At 40.8% G+C, this 15610-nt stretch overlaps 1 protein-coding gene across 1 annotated transcript in view; it reads left to right on the forward strand.

Annotated features, from left to right (window-relative positions):
* The window catches only part of inpp4b (inositol polyphosphate-4-phosphatase type II B), a 192427-nt gene that overhangs the window by 34875 nt on the left and 141942 nt on the right, over window positions 1-15610 (forward strand). Inside the window, 2 exon segments of the mRNA XM_038713158.1 lie at window positions 1814-1932; window positions 7531-7647. Of these exon segments, the coding sequence (XP_038569086.1) occupies window positions 1814-1932; window positions 7531-7647 (236 nt within the window).

Below are 15610 nucleotides of genomic sequence, written 5' to 3' on the forward strand. Positions count from 1 at the left end.
TTCTTGCTCTTAAGTCCTTTTTAAAATACCTCCCACAGAAACCAGTTGCTGTTCAGCTGCTTAAACACTTAAGGGAAAGTTCGGTATTTTGCAACTTTGACCATATTTTTCCATGTTTTTGTGTCTATGTGAATAAATGTGATGACATTTTTTGAAAGTAGTCTAGTATTTAACGAATATAACATAATCCTTGAGGGCAATTGCGCCCCGTCAAAGTACGTCCACTAAAGTGCTTGTTTTTTGCCACTGACAGGCTCAGATTGTATCAGAAGTGTCTGACAACATAGAAAGATACCTTTTACAAGAGTCGCTATATTGCACTCATCAAAGCCACCAGCCTCCCTTGAAAAAACAACTACATAATTTCTCCTCTCTGGTCTACTGGTGCCTCGATTAGTTAGTTTGTTTTCGTAATTGCGTGACTTTGGTGTTTGTAACCCTCTAAAACACCAAACAAACAAAAACCCAAAAGTCACATAGTAATATAAACAAACTAAACAAAAAGGTATATCTCTGTTTAAAGATCATTTCCATGATGTTGTCAGACACTTATAACATTCTGAGCCTGTTAGTGGTATACTGGACCAATTTTAAAATACATGTTGTCCCAAATAGTCACATAGACACACAAACATGGGAAAATAGGGTCCGGGTTGAAAAATACTCAAGTCAAACCCACGAAGATGGAACTACACACCTTTGTGTGTAGCAATCTTCTGCCCTTGCTGTTTATTTAAATGGAAGTTCACCCAATGAATGATATTATCCAGACTTTTTTTGCAGAGTAATGTGTGAAACTGACCAGGCATTGCGAGTAGATCAATTGCTGTTTACATGCCAGAATTGTGCTGGGTAGATAAAATGCAGCTCTTGGACAGGATCCAAGGAGGTTGCTGAACACAAATTTGTCATTACTGTACTCTAGTGTATACAAATGTTCATTAATAAATAAATTCAGAGCCATATGGTGTAATTTACTGGGTATCAGGTCTGATGTTTTTATAGGCCTTCAATTTGAAGCAGATGTTAACACAAGAGTCACATCTAAAACTTTTTGCTTTGAAGAACTAACCACAGAAATAGCATTTGTCCTGCTCAAGGTTGCACATAACATATTTTGAAATGTTCAGATAAAGTTAAGCATTTTTTTTACTGTACCCTCTACCAGCGAGTGTTATCTAATGGGGTGGGGGTGTGTGGGGGGGGTTCTGTTCGTAACCAGGAAGCGTCCTATTTCCTATGAAAGAATTGTGGGATGCAAAGTCTTCCTGTGCTTGGAAGCCGAGTGACAAGCTACTTTTGTCGTTGGAAATGAAAGCCCTAATAAAATTAATATCTCACTGCCAGAAGGAATTCTACTTGCCTGGCTGCCATTTTCATCAAATGCTGAGGCAACAATGTTCTCAATGTAAATATTGTATATTTTTTTATTTGCTCAAACTTTTATTGTGTTTTTGAGGTGAGATCTTAGAAACTCAATTGTTCCTTTGTGGTGTCGAAGCTCTTTAGCACTTTGGTATCTGACACCTAATCTGACGAGATATTTGTAATCCTCTGCCATGGCCATTTTCTTCTCTTTCTTCTGCTATGTTTATTTACTGTTTCTCTCTTATGTATTGTCACATTCTCCATTTGTGGCCCAGTGTCGTGTCATTTGTGTCACTTATGTTTGTATCGTAAAGGATTATCTCCCCCTCTCATCTTGACTTTCGTACTCTTCTTCTCCTCCCTGCTCTCTTTTTGTCTCCTATTCTCTCTATCCGCTCCTCCCTCCATCACCAACCCACCCTCCTCCCTCTCTCCCTCTCTGTAGCCTGTAATGATCTGGAGGCCTCAGGCAGAGACAGGAAGCCCAATGCTTTGGTCCAGGTGGCTGTCATAGATCCCCACAAGCAGCACCTCATCTCTCATGCCTGTACAGAGATAGTGGAGGTAAGGCCATACACACACACAAACACACACACACACACACACACGGACTATTCTTTCTCTGCATCTCTCTGACCTTTGATGTTGTTTTGCTGTGTCTCTGGGTCACTGGGTCTTGGTTGGTGTTCTCTCCATCTCTGTCTGCCCTCCTTTTTCTCAGTCTTTTTTTCCCATCTGACTCATCAAACTGGAACGGGCAATGAGCTTTAACCTTCCTGTGACAGGCCTAACATCGAATTTGTATGTGGCTCTCAATTTGTACAGTACATGTTTGTGGGGGTGGTTGTTGCAGTTTCAAACAGTGCGTGTTTTTGTCATAGATATAAAATGGATTTTTAAATCTGTGGTTTTTGTGCTACTTGACTTCTTTAAATGCTTTTTTATTACCTCCATTGTGACAGTGCTGTTGCTAAAGCAACAGCCACACAAGTGTTTTTTGGGCGGCAACAGCTGCCCCCTGTCCCACTATGGAACACCCACTTACACACATGTATGTACACACACACACACACTTTTTTTCTTTCCTCATATGTGGCCAGAGTTTCCTCACAGACATTATTTTCCTTCTAATCCTGTAAAGCTAAATTAGCATAACCGTCTCTTTGAAAGACTGCATTTCAACTGCTTTTCCCCTCAGTCCTGTCAAGGGAACAGTAGTGTGTGTGTGTGTGTGTGTGTGTGTGTGAGTGAGTGTAGGAATACAGGATGTGGTAGGATACTGTATGCTGGCTCAGCCAGCTCTGCAGACACTCTGAGTGCCACTGGAGTTTTGATTTCATGGCTGTAATGTTCAGGATTGGGAGCTAAGGAAATGGACTGCTTTCGACTTCACAAAAAGAGGGTATGTGCACATTCTGTGTGATTTTTACAAGTCCGTTTTAAAAGAGAGTTTTCCAACCTCATAAAACGTGTTTAAGATTGTCTGAGGAGTTTTCTCTGCCATATTTTCATTTTATTAGTTTGGACAGTGTAATAAAATTGATGATCCCTACTATTACATATATACCTGTATATTTAACAAAGAAATTAGATCAGTTCAGGAATATTAGTGATATTAGTGTTATTTTGCAAAAGCAGCACAACATTGAGAAAAATCCAGTGTGACAGTGTCTTTGAATAAAGTGTTGCAGTGATTTTTAGATGAACAGAGGTTTCTTGTCAGAGCTGTGGTAACTAGTAGGGTTCCCCATTCATACATTACCATCCAACATGCACAACAGCAGATGTTCAGTAACCTGTGTGGCCAAAAGAAGGATTTGTGTGTGTGTGTTTGTGTGTTTGTGTGTATGTGTGTGTGTGTGTGTGTGTGTGTACTGGGGAGCTCAACTAAATGTGCAGTAGGAATCAGAAGGCAGCCCCACTGCCACTTGTGTTTCTCCTGTTTGTCACATTCTTGGGATGCCTGCTCTCAACAGCTGCTGCTGGCTTTGCTGGACACTGATTGGTGTTTTGGCTGCATGAAAGCTTCAGCATGAGTCCTACTCATGTGATAGGCGTATTATCAGGATTACAATCAGGAATTTGATATAAGGGTTTAATTTAGAAGATAAATGATGGAACATGCCAGATGCTACATAGCCCTCTCTAGTCTTACTCATGAATTACTAAACAGTGGTCAGATAAAAAGAACAGGATAGCATTTTATCACTTCACCACACTTTAGCTCTTCAGGTGTAATATATTTTATAAACAATGCCAAATGAAGGTAACAGCAGTGTTTAGACTGCCTGCAAATATATCATAAATTACAAACTGCTACTCTACCAAAACAAAAAAGGTTTTTATATTTAATATATGGCGTCTGCTAACAGATTCGCACAATGCACGCAGCAGATGCTACGTGTTATGTAGGCAGGTTATAGGTAACGGAGTGAGGGAATAACAGCACGCTCATCAGAAGTTTCCTAAAAAATAAACATTGTTCACGAGTCCCGCACCTTGAGTCCAAATCGAGTCTGAAGTCTTTTGAGGGCAAGTCTGAAGTCGAGTCTGAAGTCACTGTGTGTGCGACTTAAGTCCTACTCGAGTCCGAGTCTCTAACTCGAGTCCCCATCTCTGACAAGAAGTCAACTTCCTTTATCCAGTCAGTAGTGCTGCTTGTGATAATTTGGGTTACAATTCATTGCATTTGGGTAGTTTCCCCATGGGAAAAGTTAGGCTGTATTCTATTGAACTGTCCCCTCCTCTCCTCTGAGCACTGAGTCCAGTAGGTTTGACATACAATGACTGATGATGACCAAACCAAATGGCATTTCGGTTCATTAGAATTAAGTTGAAACTTTGGCTTTGAGGCTCTGATTGGGTTATTTTGTATTGTTGGCTTATATCTGTCAAATCTGGAAAACACTGATTGGTGCAGGTCTGGTTTAATTTCCTATTAGTACAAAGCAGTAAAATACATTCATTTCTTGTACACTAATTTTCCAAATAGTGCACTGTTAACAATAGTACATAGTTTCTACTCAGTCATATTCATACACTGCACGATATGGAACTAGGACACAGTGCCATATTTCCACAAAAGCCAGACCCCTTTTATCTCCACAGAGCAAGTGTATGTCTCTGTGCGGGTACTGTATCTTAATCTTCTGTTGGTAAAACAGAAAGGACCAGTGACAACTTAAGTAGAAAATCTAAAGCCCTCTAAATCTCTAAAGTGCAACAGGAAACATCTTCGACAAAGTGTATTTGAAGCTGCCAACACAAAAATTCTATCTAGTATCTCATAGGAAAATCCCGTTACTAAAACATGGGCAATGGGTCCAGGAGTGGTGGTACTTGAGGGAGATTTGACGTCATGCAAAGCCAAGGGATAAAACAGCCTTTGATGTTATGCTAGTGAAGCGAAGAACCCCCCCCCCCCCCCCCCCCACTGGAACATGTCCAAAAAGTCTAGTCACTATGTGCGTGTGTGTGTGTGTATGTAATTATGATTGGTCAGGGGAGGAAAATAACGTCCTTGTAGGAAGATTCAATCCCCCACCACCAACAACCCAATCACAAACAAACACACACACCCTCTAATGGCCTAAATTGGCCATTCCACCGAGGTTTGCAACCCAAACGGACAAAAAGACAAGAGAGGGGCAGCTGTCTTCCATAGCATATGTTGACCACTTGTATGAAAGACTGGCTTACTTCTCTGTGTAAATGGAGACGGGCTTAACACTTTAGCTCATCTCAGCCCATCAGTAGCGCTAAGAAGATTCAGCCGCAGCTGAGGCTGCCAAGCATGCTGGTAAGTCTGAATGAGGCCTATTCAGTGTGCCAGAGGGAGGTATAAGGGGTTGTGTGTGTATGTGTACCTGTACGTTCTTGAGTATAATGGCTCTGTCTGTCTTTTTGTCAGTGTACAGTACTGATATATACAGATTTGCTCTGAGCTCAAAGAAATGCACTGGTTCCTCAGTCTGTACCCACTGTGCTGAATCGGGCTGTGTGTTTAGGATGTTGGAGTACACAAACCACAAAGCTTCGTGCCTGAGCGGCGAAAATGGCACTGGGCATCAAGACTGGTATTACCATGTCTAGAGAGGCTGAAACAAGAAGCAATAGACTTGTTTTATTTCCCCTCCGTCAGCGCATGAAAGATTTCTGAAGGATCAGTGGGGTTAGTGGTGCGGTGAGGAGGTGGGTCTGTGTTTTCCTTCTTTGTGTTTGTGCAGTTCAACAAATAATTGTCTTTGTGTGTGTGTGTGTGTGTGTGTGTGTTAAGTACACTCTTTTCAGGTCGCTTCATGTGGTGGCTCCCAATCCTCCGACACCCCATCTTGTAGTTAATGACTTTTTTTTTGTGTCTATCTTACCTGAGCTGTGGTTATGGGGATTTACCACTGATTTAGCATTTGTTTTGTCTATGAATAAACTAACACAATCTTGATGCGTTTTGAGGCAATAATCAGCCATTGTTCAGGCATCTTATGTCTAAGGTCTTTGATCGATGAAAAACTAACACCCACACACTGACTCTAAACCACTAATTTATTTAAACAGAATAATAGAGGGCATTTTATTTTATTTTTTTAACAAAAAGCAGTAAAACACAGACAAACACACATTACTATGCACACCAGTTAGAATAAAAAATTCGCGATTTTGCCCACATTTGACATTAAAGTCATAGTGGATACATATTTACAATTATATTTGTTATTGATTTCAACCATACTGACCAACTTTACTTTCTTTGCTGATGTTTTATTTTTTTTTTTAACTCAAGGGTGCGACCATACATGCATGCATGTCTGCCAGCCTGTCTGTGTTGGTCTCATTACCACTCCCCAGCCTGTCCCCACAAGGTCCCAAAGGGCTGCAGTCTATAGACACCCATCAGAGCAGAGGAAGAGGAAGTCCCCAGTATAAACACACAGTATTTTGAATTGGTTCAAACAGACAACACCAAATGCCTAAACAATCCTTGAGTGTTCCCAGGAAAGCCCCTCAGCTCCTGGTGCAGTAAAATTTTAGGATTTATTCTACAAACTTCCATAATTTTGAAGAGTTTATTTTGGGGCTTTCAGATTAAGTTTAAACAAAAGGATGATTGTGAGGGAGATTACCTGAAAAGGTTGCTGGGTTGGAAGGCCTGGGATAAGGTATGCACCTGAGCCAGCAGAATCCCTCAGGATACTACAAGAAATGTGTCTAATACACTCAATTTTCACACAAAAACACAATTTTCAGTTGATGTGGCTCCACTTGGTTGTTTTGCAAATAAAGTTGTTTAAATAACAATTAAACAAGTTTCTTACAAGAATCTCCCATGTCTCAAGAACATTGTTGGAGCATGATAAATTACCTTGACAATGAATGAATGTTCTTGAAACTATGGACATTTTTTTAGAAACTAGCAGAGAAACCTGCCTTGTTTTATGATACTCTCTTTTGTGTTAAGAAAATTCCACCCAACAGGTGAAACTGCACAGGTGAAACAAGTGACAAACAGGTCCTCACTCTACTGGCACTGCAAAGGCCTTAGAGAGGGCTTTCAGTCTAAAGTTAATACCAGTAACATCCTTGTTAAGGTTTTTACCGTGTAATGAAAACAATGTCTCTGCAGGCCAATGCAAAACAAGCCCTGGCAAGGTGATAACTGGGTTTTTGTGATTTCAGGAAAGTTGTGATTGAATTTTTGCTAATGCCATGGAGCCCTCTGGTATGTTTGAAGACCCAACATCGGCTGCTGTGAGCACTGGTTTAATCCCATTGCCACCCTGCCACAGTTCCAATTTACCTGTCAACATTTGTTGCTTCTGGCCTGCGGTCTCAGTTGGGAGACTGTAGTTATGCCAAAGCTCCAGGTAGACCCGCCAGGGAGAGCTCTATCTACTCCTTTGTGCCCAGGAGAGGCAGCAGGGGGAGGCGAGAGGTATGGGGAGAAACGCCTGCAGGAGGAAGAGGACAGACTGAGCCCAGCTGTTGGCTCATTTACCCACCCAGGTCTCCCTCGCTCTGTTTCTCCCTTTGGTTTCCTGCTCTTTCTACGAACATGTGTGTTGCAGTATCAGTGTGCTTGAGGGTACACACTGTCACACATGCTCACACGCACAAACACACACATAGTATCTCACCCTGTTTCTGTGCTGTCCCTCTCTCTGACAGGCGAACAAAGACCCGCTGTTTCTGACGGGGATGACCTTCCCTTCAGAGTATCCTGCCAGCCCGGAGACACTAGTCAAGCTGAGTGTGTATGATGCAAAGGACAAGAGCCAGGAATCAGTGAGTAAACAGTTGTTGTGTTTCTGTGTGTGTGTGTTGTATGTTCACATGTTGAAAATCCAGTGTGTGAGAGAGTGAGAGAGAGATAATGACGAGAATGTGCTCAAAGCCAGTCGTGAATCTTTTAAGTGTTGGATGTGCAGCACTGAGCTTTAAACTTTACAGCGGATGAACATGAAAAGCTGTGAAAAATCTGCAGCAGAATCTTGTTTAAGTTTATCCTACAGATTCTGAGGTGTACTGATTGATAGCAGGCAGTGAATTATGGCATCATGTTAGTCATCATTCTTTTAAGTCAGTCTTAGACCAAGACCTTTGCCTTGCGTTTTGACGGAAAAGGGTGGGGAGCCTTCGATGAGCATCTGAGCATGCCGTTCTTTGGTGTTGATCCCTTGGGAAAACCAGCCGGCATATCAGTGGGAATAGGGAAGGGAGCCAGACATAGAATCCTGAATGGGCTGGGCCCTCTGATACAGACATTTTAAACATACTTTTAAACATGCTCTTCAGTGTGGGTGTATGCATGATTTTGATCAAGCACCCCACGCAACCCTGGGTGTGTAGATCTTAATTTGGCATAACTTACTATGAAACATTCATGAGCTTTTTGATGAGTAAAGACTCCAATTATTTCAGTGGTTAGTATTTGCAAATGTCTAACATTACGGCCTCTAATTTTTGTACTTACAGTTTGACTGAATTTTTGTAGCTTGAAACAAATCTACTTGCACCGAGGTGGGTGGGTTTTGTTGCTTGTGTTCTGAAACTGTGTGCTGTGTGTGTTTTTCCACCTGCTTAGACAGTTTCTTATCCCTCTTCAAAAGTCTTCAACCTTTTTTTATGTAAGAGTTTTGTGTCCTCTACTTTGATATATTTTTTTCTCATTATACACATCTCCAAACACCATTTCCTCAGGATAATTGACATAATATTTTCATTCATTCAATGGGATTATTATGCAGTCACATAAACAACCCTGTAGGCTATGCAGTAAACATGCCAATTCCATTCTATTCTATTCTATTCTATTCTATTCTATTCTAACAGACTCAATATAAGCTTTTAATTACTTGGGTAAAAAAAACACATATAACTAATAGACCATAATACATGTAAACACAATTTATAGTCCTATATGTTAAGTAGCTGTAGCCTACCTGCACAGGTTCTGTCATCTAAAATAACTTTGCATACATTGTTTTGTGTGCACAGGAATTTCTGTCTCCTGAGACGTGAATTTACCCTAAAACTTCAGTTTACTCCCGTTTACTGGCCTGGTGTGGGAACACATTTTGACAAATAAACGCAGGTCTCCTGATGCCTGGTTTTTATAGTTCTATGGATGTATAAACCTCTTAAACCCTGTGGGTTTGCCCGCTTTTCAGGTGCTTAGATATATACAAATATTGATGTTTAAACTTATAATCAATGTGTCAATATGAACATGCCACACATCGTTAGATCGGTTAGATTCTCCACAATTCAATCAAAAGTGCTGACTCCCCTTACCTTTGAAGCACTCGTTAAGTCCAAATGTGTCAGTTCCTTGATTATTTATATTCCTTTAGTCTGTAAGCGTCCACCGATCAAAAGAATCAAAACTGCTTTTCATAAAAATTATTCCAAGTTGTGAATCCTGCCATGTGAAGTCCATCACTCTTTGTCTGCTAAATTCCGTCCCACTTCTCTCATCCTGCACCGTGTTGTTGGGTATGTTTGTTTTTGTAGCATTGCTACCTACAAAATAAAAGTGCACAAGCTTCCTGTCGTAGCTAGATCAGACAAATTAGTGTATTTGATATTATTTGATATAATATTTTTTATACAAGTAATATTCATACTGTTTCAGTTTTGTGCAAAAGTAATTAAAGGCCTGTCCCAAATATAGGCAGGGTCAATTCAGTGATTTTTTGTAAATAAAAGCAAATAAAAGCTATTAATCAAAGTTTTACGATAACTGAAGCAGGGACATTACCGTGTCTTGCATACATATTTGGTTTGCCGTATTGTAGTATTTGGGACAATGTATATTTGTGCCATTTGACTCTGCTCCTCTTGTCTCTTGGTAAAAAAGGGAAACAGGGGCACTGACTTGAGGCCAATGCAAACGCCACCTGCTGATAATATATTCAACCACTGTTCCCCCATTTTGCTGCTGTGCTTGCAACTAGTGTAAACAAATCAAAGGGCCAGGTGTTTAGATCATTCAAAAATCAAAAATCTTGTACTTTTTTTTAAAAACAACATAAAATGAAAATTCTCAGTTGTATATTACTTTTCAAAAATTAGTTGAAACATAAAATTTGTAGATCATTTTACTTTATTTTGAGTTGTATCATGTAGCACACCATTTTCTTTTATTTACATTTCTGTAGAATTACATTAACTTGTGTGCAAATCTGTATGGTCATTTACCTCTTTGAATTCAGCCTCGAAACATAATCCCAGATGAAATTTGCTTGAAATGGGAACACAATGGTTTATTCTAAGGTATGTATTGAATATTCATGTTGAACAATACCCATGTGAGCACAACACTGTATAAACTCTCCATTCGTTCCCTGCCGTCTTCCTAGGAGTATTTCTTGTGTTGTGCAGTGTGCTGCCACCAGAGGTTTTACTAAACAGAACACATGGTCAGGCAAGCTAATGCCTAGAGACAAAGATATTTTTTTGATGCCTGGTAAAATATTCACCGCCTAAATTCAGGTTTATAAGATTGCTATATAAAACAAAACGGGGACTTTTCCTACGTAGGTGCTCTCTAACAGTAATATAATGTACAGACAATGAATACTATACATTATTTTATCAACTTTAGAATTTGGGGTTTTGAACGTCTCTCTGTCTTTCACGCTGTCCCTCACTCTCTCTCTGACTGATGATTCTCATTAGCTCCTGCCACTCTGTCAATGTCACTGATACTCAACACAGCATTGGAACCAACAGCCTAACAGGACATTCAGTCATCTCCACACACCCCACTGCCTTCAAAGGAAAAGTTTTGAATGATGAGCTGCATCGCAACTTTTTGTAGCCATTTAAAAAAATGTCACAAAATCCCACTCTCCCTTTCTCTCAGTAGACCTCATGTAGTGGCCTTGCAATACTTGACGATCTTTATCTCTTTTTTTTTCTTCTCAGGCACCAATGCTCTCACACTGTGGGTTGGCTTTTAGATTTTCTGCTCTGCTCGACTGGGCACAGCGTGCTTGTCTGGGTCTCATTAGAGAGTCTTTAAGTGACACAGGCGTGACCCTGAACATGAGCTGGCACAATGCGTCAGCCCCCAGTCGCTTAAGCGGCAGATCGGGAATCACTCAGCTACCGCTCAGTCATTTAATGTTGCCTTTTTTTTTGAGAGGGAGAGAGAAAGAGTGAGCATGTAGTGGGGGGGGGGGCAATTTGCTGTGTTTGTGTGTGTTTTACAAATCAGCTGTCAAAAAGTTTACATATCACTTTCAGCTCCGGTAGCAGATGTTGAGCTGATTCAAGGCAATAGAAAGTAGACAGCACACATGGTAACACATGGATTATAGTTTTGTTTTACAACTTGACATATTTACAGTTTTGTCTGATATACCATGGTGTCTATTAACCATTAGAGTTTCGGAGTGGAAATAAGAAGGGAAGACATTGTAACAGTGAAGGGGCGGGAACTGATGGAGCGATGTTTATAGATGAGTGCTTTAACATTCGTGGAGGACTGGAAAATTTCATCGTAGAATGATTTCCCTCTGCCTAGGGCTTCCCATTTAGATATTCTATAATGACACTGGCTGCATGGTCATGAATATTTGAGAACATGCACAGGGCTGAGAGAACGATAAGTGAGGGAGATGGAGGTGTGAGAAGGAGTACGACAGGGTTAGATATATCTCAGGTGTAAGTGACCCCCCCCCCCCCCAAGCCCTAGTTGTCAAAGGATGACAGGCTAGCCTTACTTTGTCACTGATCTGTTACAGCACTTTGAATGGCTCCCAGGAGCAATAAATTCCCATTCAGCTCACATTCTGATCACTGAATCAAGAAATATTCACTTTGAGAAGTAGTATACTTCACAGAGATCACTTCATTTAAATCAATTTTATCATAGGCTCAGCCAAATCTTTGGGTTTAATGACTTAAACAAATACTATTCAAAGTATAACTAGTTAGCTGCATCTTGTCTCGAACACTGTTTAAATGAGGAACGAGATATAACCATCTCTGGCTGTAATGCTAGAATGCACAAAATGATAGTTACATTTTAAATACAGACTAAAGATTCATCTATGAAGCACCTTTTACCTGCATTTGAGGTTGGAGTGGAAGCATGCCACTCATTATCTCGAAAGAAATCTTCATCAGAAATCAGAGCAAGGCTCATCTGAGAGAGGTAAGATAAATGGAGAACCTTGAGTTAAAAGCAAATGAAAGAAGCAAATAAGATTATTTGTGGGTGTTGGGTGCATCAGGTTTGTGCTCACTTACCTCTGTGAAGAGGCTCTAAGACACCTGCTGATGACAGACCTATGGTTTGTTGTCAGTGTAAACCTATTACTGAGTGTTCTTGTGGTATAAATGGATAGGGCAGCTGCCTCTGGAAAAGCTCTTCTCTGTAATCACAGCCTCATTTATCTTGCCTTTGCTCTCTGCAATCTGGAATAAACGTGTAATGCGGTTTTCAGTTTGCATTCCTACTACCAGCCATGGTGAGGAATTTTGATTGCTTTCTGTGATGTGCACCGTAGTGTGACAAACAAAAGACCTCATCTACGTAAAAGAGGAAAATGGTGCATGTCCGCTCATTTCCATAAAGATGCCGTAAAATGTATTCCATCAAATAAAACACAAGCAGAGGGGTTTTTACTGTATTACTATAATGGCTATTTCTTCCTCTGGCCGCCACAAGCAGCTTGATGAACACACATAAACAACCACACACACACACTATCTGCACTAAAGGGATAGACCAAGATATCTTTGATTCAGAGGGCGATGGAGAAAGAGCTGATCAGAGTTCCATCTCAAACTACTGACCTGTCTGCCACACACACAGACACACTGAGAAAATTGGATAGAGGTTGTATGAGAGAAGTCCCAAAGCATTGGTAGGATGAGGCATTGTTGGATTTTTTTCCAGTCGGTCCTTGGCTTGAACTTTTTCATACTAGTTCAAATATGATTTTGCAACAGAAAAATAATTAATGTAGTGTATGTGATGCTTACAATCCATTTGTTATGTCTCCCTATGTAGTTACATTTTGGGTCAGAAATCAGGAAAAGGGATTGCCTAACTCCAGTTGTTTGTACCCTGGAAGCATTTTATTATCAGTGAACAAATACACGGAGAGTCCAAATGATGTGCAGCAAGATACAGAGGAGGAAGTTATTATAGCCCTGTACTTATCTTAATAATCGTCACACAGTGTATTGTGGAAGAATACACAGATCAGTCATAACATTTTGACCACCTGCTTAATATTGTGCAGGTTAAAGGCATGGACTCTACTAGACCTCTGAAGATTTGCTATGGTATCTGGCTCCAAGACGTTAGCAGCAGATCTTTTAAGTCCTGTAAGTTGCGAGGGTGGGCCTCCATGTATCAGACTTTTTGTTTGGGATTGTGATCTGGGGAATTTGGAGTGTTGACTTGGCCCAAGTCCACTTGGCCACTGCCATCAGGGAATACTATTTCCATGGCAGGGTGTACATGGTCTGCCACAATGCTTAGGTAGGTGGTACGTGTCCACATCAGCAGGACCCAAGGTTTCCCAGCAGAACATTGCCAAAAGCATCACACTGCTTTTGCCAGCTTACCTTCTTCCCATATTACATTCAGGTGCCATGTGTTTCCGAGGTAAGTGTATATGCACCCGGCCATCCACTGTTCGTTCCCCATGTGCATCATTAAGACTTGGCCGCCCATGACACTACTTATTAAAGGGACCCTGATCACATCCTTAAGTTAGTACTTAGTTTCTTGCATTGGACAAACCATAATTTACAAAAAAAAAAAGCTTAGACAGTGCAGTCTATATCTATTTAAGTAATATACACTAGCAATACATTGGTGTGTCAGACAGACAATATCCTGTCAAAAGCCAACATGCTCCACCAGTTGTGGTCTCACAAGTTTGTGGATGAATTTACTTAAGAAAGATGTCTTTCAAGCAGACTCTGCATGTAAATGCAAAAATCAGAAAATGAAGCTAATAAAGCAACTTGAAATCATCCAGGACACAATGTGAGTCACCCCATACCGTACCATTCTTGTGATCATTGTAGATTCTCTTTTTCTGATTTGAGAACTGTTTGACTGGCAGATATTAGCCACATCTCAGGAGGGAGTTTAAGCAGCCACTGTTCCATGGTGAATTGTCGCTCCAATTATGAACTGCTGAAGTATGGAGAATCCCAGCCTCAGTTAATCCTGTCCTGTCAATAATCGTGATGTGTAAAAGGCTGTGACTTGACATATTTTTGGCGTAGCCACTTGCTTTTAGCTGGATGAGTGTCAATGTGGTGGGAATTTTCTGTAAGTGTGCGAGTTTACTGCCAGAACGGGAGAGGGGATGGAAGCATACAGGAAAACAGACAGTGAGAGAGGGCTAGAGGACACACACACACACACACACACACACACACACACAGAAACACACTTTTACAAGAACCAATCACAGAGATATCCAAGAAAGGTCTTCATAGTGATTGGGTGTACAGCTGAGCAGTGATAACCTACGAGAGTAACAGTCCTCAGATAAGGACTGTCTCTTGTCTGATGGCCACTTTGCTTCACTCACCATCATGGTGGCAATGTCAGCCAATGTCACAAGTACTGAAAAGTACTGCTGTTGAAGTTGGCAATACTAAAATGAGTCAAAATAGTGACCTCTCTCTCTTTCTTGCTCGCTGACAGTCTTGCCAGGCAGAAAATGCAACATAAAATGTAACATAGTTGTTAATGGTACTGGCTTTGAGGACTATGAAACCATTTTCCTCTTTTCTAGTATTAGGTCTACTGCTGTAGTAGATGCATGCCATGCCAATGGATGCATACTTTCTTGTATGTCAACACATAAAATGTCACAAAGACAATCAATACATAACTGAGTGTCCTGCATTATTAAAAGGTCTGTTCAGTTGTTTTTTTGTGGTTTCTGTTTTTTTGTGGTTTCTGTTATTCCTTCTAACGTCAAAGCTTCAAACCTTACTTGCATCAATATATTGACTTATAAAAAGTATCATGGAACATACTGTCATATTTGTGAACCTTTATTTATTCAGGGTGGCGTCTGAAAGTAGTACTTTCTTTGAGTAACAGACCACCATCACCGTCAGGAGGATCAAACCACCAACCCTGCAATTAATGGATGACCCGTTAGCCACAGCTGCCTGCATTAGTTTTATAACCTGATCTGTTGGCCACTGAGAAGCTCAATTAGTGCAGATGGGGTTTCCCAAGAGCAGCAGAATGGTGAAAATGAGGGAGGTTATCCTGAACATTTAGCCTGCTGAGTTCAGGGATTAAACCAGCGGCCCAAACCTTAGACTAGATCTAGAGAAATGGGTGACTCAAAGATGTTTTGTGGTTAAAGATGTTAGTGTGTGCATGATAACAAATTCTACCATTGGCTGGTTTACTGACAAACTCTTTATAATTTGTGAAAAGTTAGCAGAGGTGTGACTCCTGCCAATCAGAACAGAGATGAGTGAGCTCCATGGATGGTGACAGGTTTGACATTTGTCAATCATGACAATGGCAAGTGACGGGGCCAAATCATAACAGCGGGAACTTGAGGGGTGGCTACGGGCATCACTTGTGAGTGTGTGTGTATGTGTGAGAGAGAGAGAGAGAGAGAGAAACTCTAGGCTTTCAGCATACAGCTACAGTGTGATGTGTAGTAACAGCCTCACTTTCACCAGAGAAAAGTTCTGCAGTCCCAGTGATTATGATATGATATACTGTACACAGAAGATC

This window comes from Micropterus salmoides, unplaced genomic scaffold (assembly GCF_014851395.1).
Source record: "Micropterus salmoides isolate LMB-PRFRI ecotype aquatic unplaced genomic scaffold, ASM1485139v1 Ms_hic_scaffold_12, whole genome shotgun sequence".
Classification (NCBI taxonomy): Eukaryota; Metazoa; Chordata; class Actinopteri; order Centrarchiformes; family Centrarchidae; genus Micropterus; species Micropterus salmoides.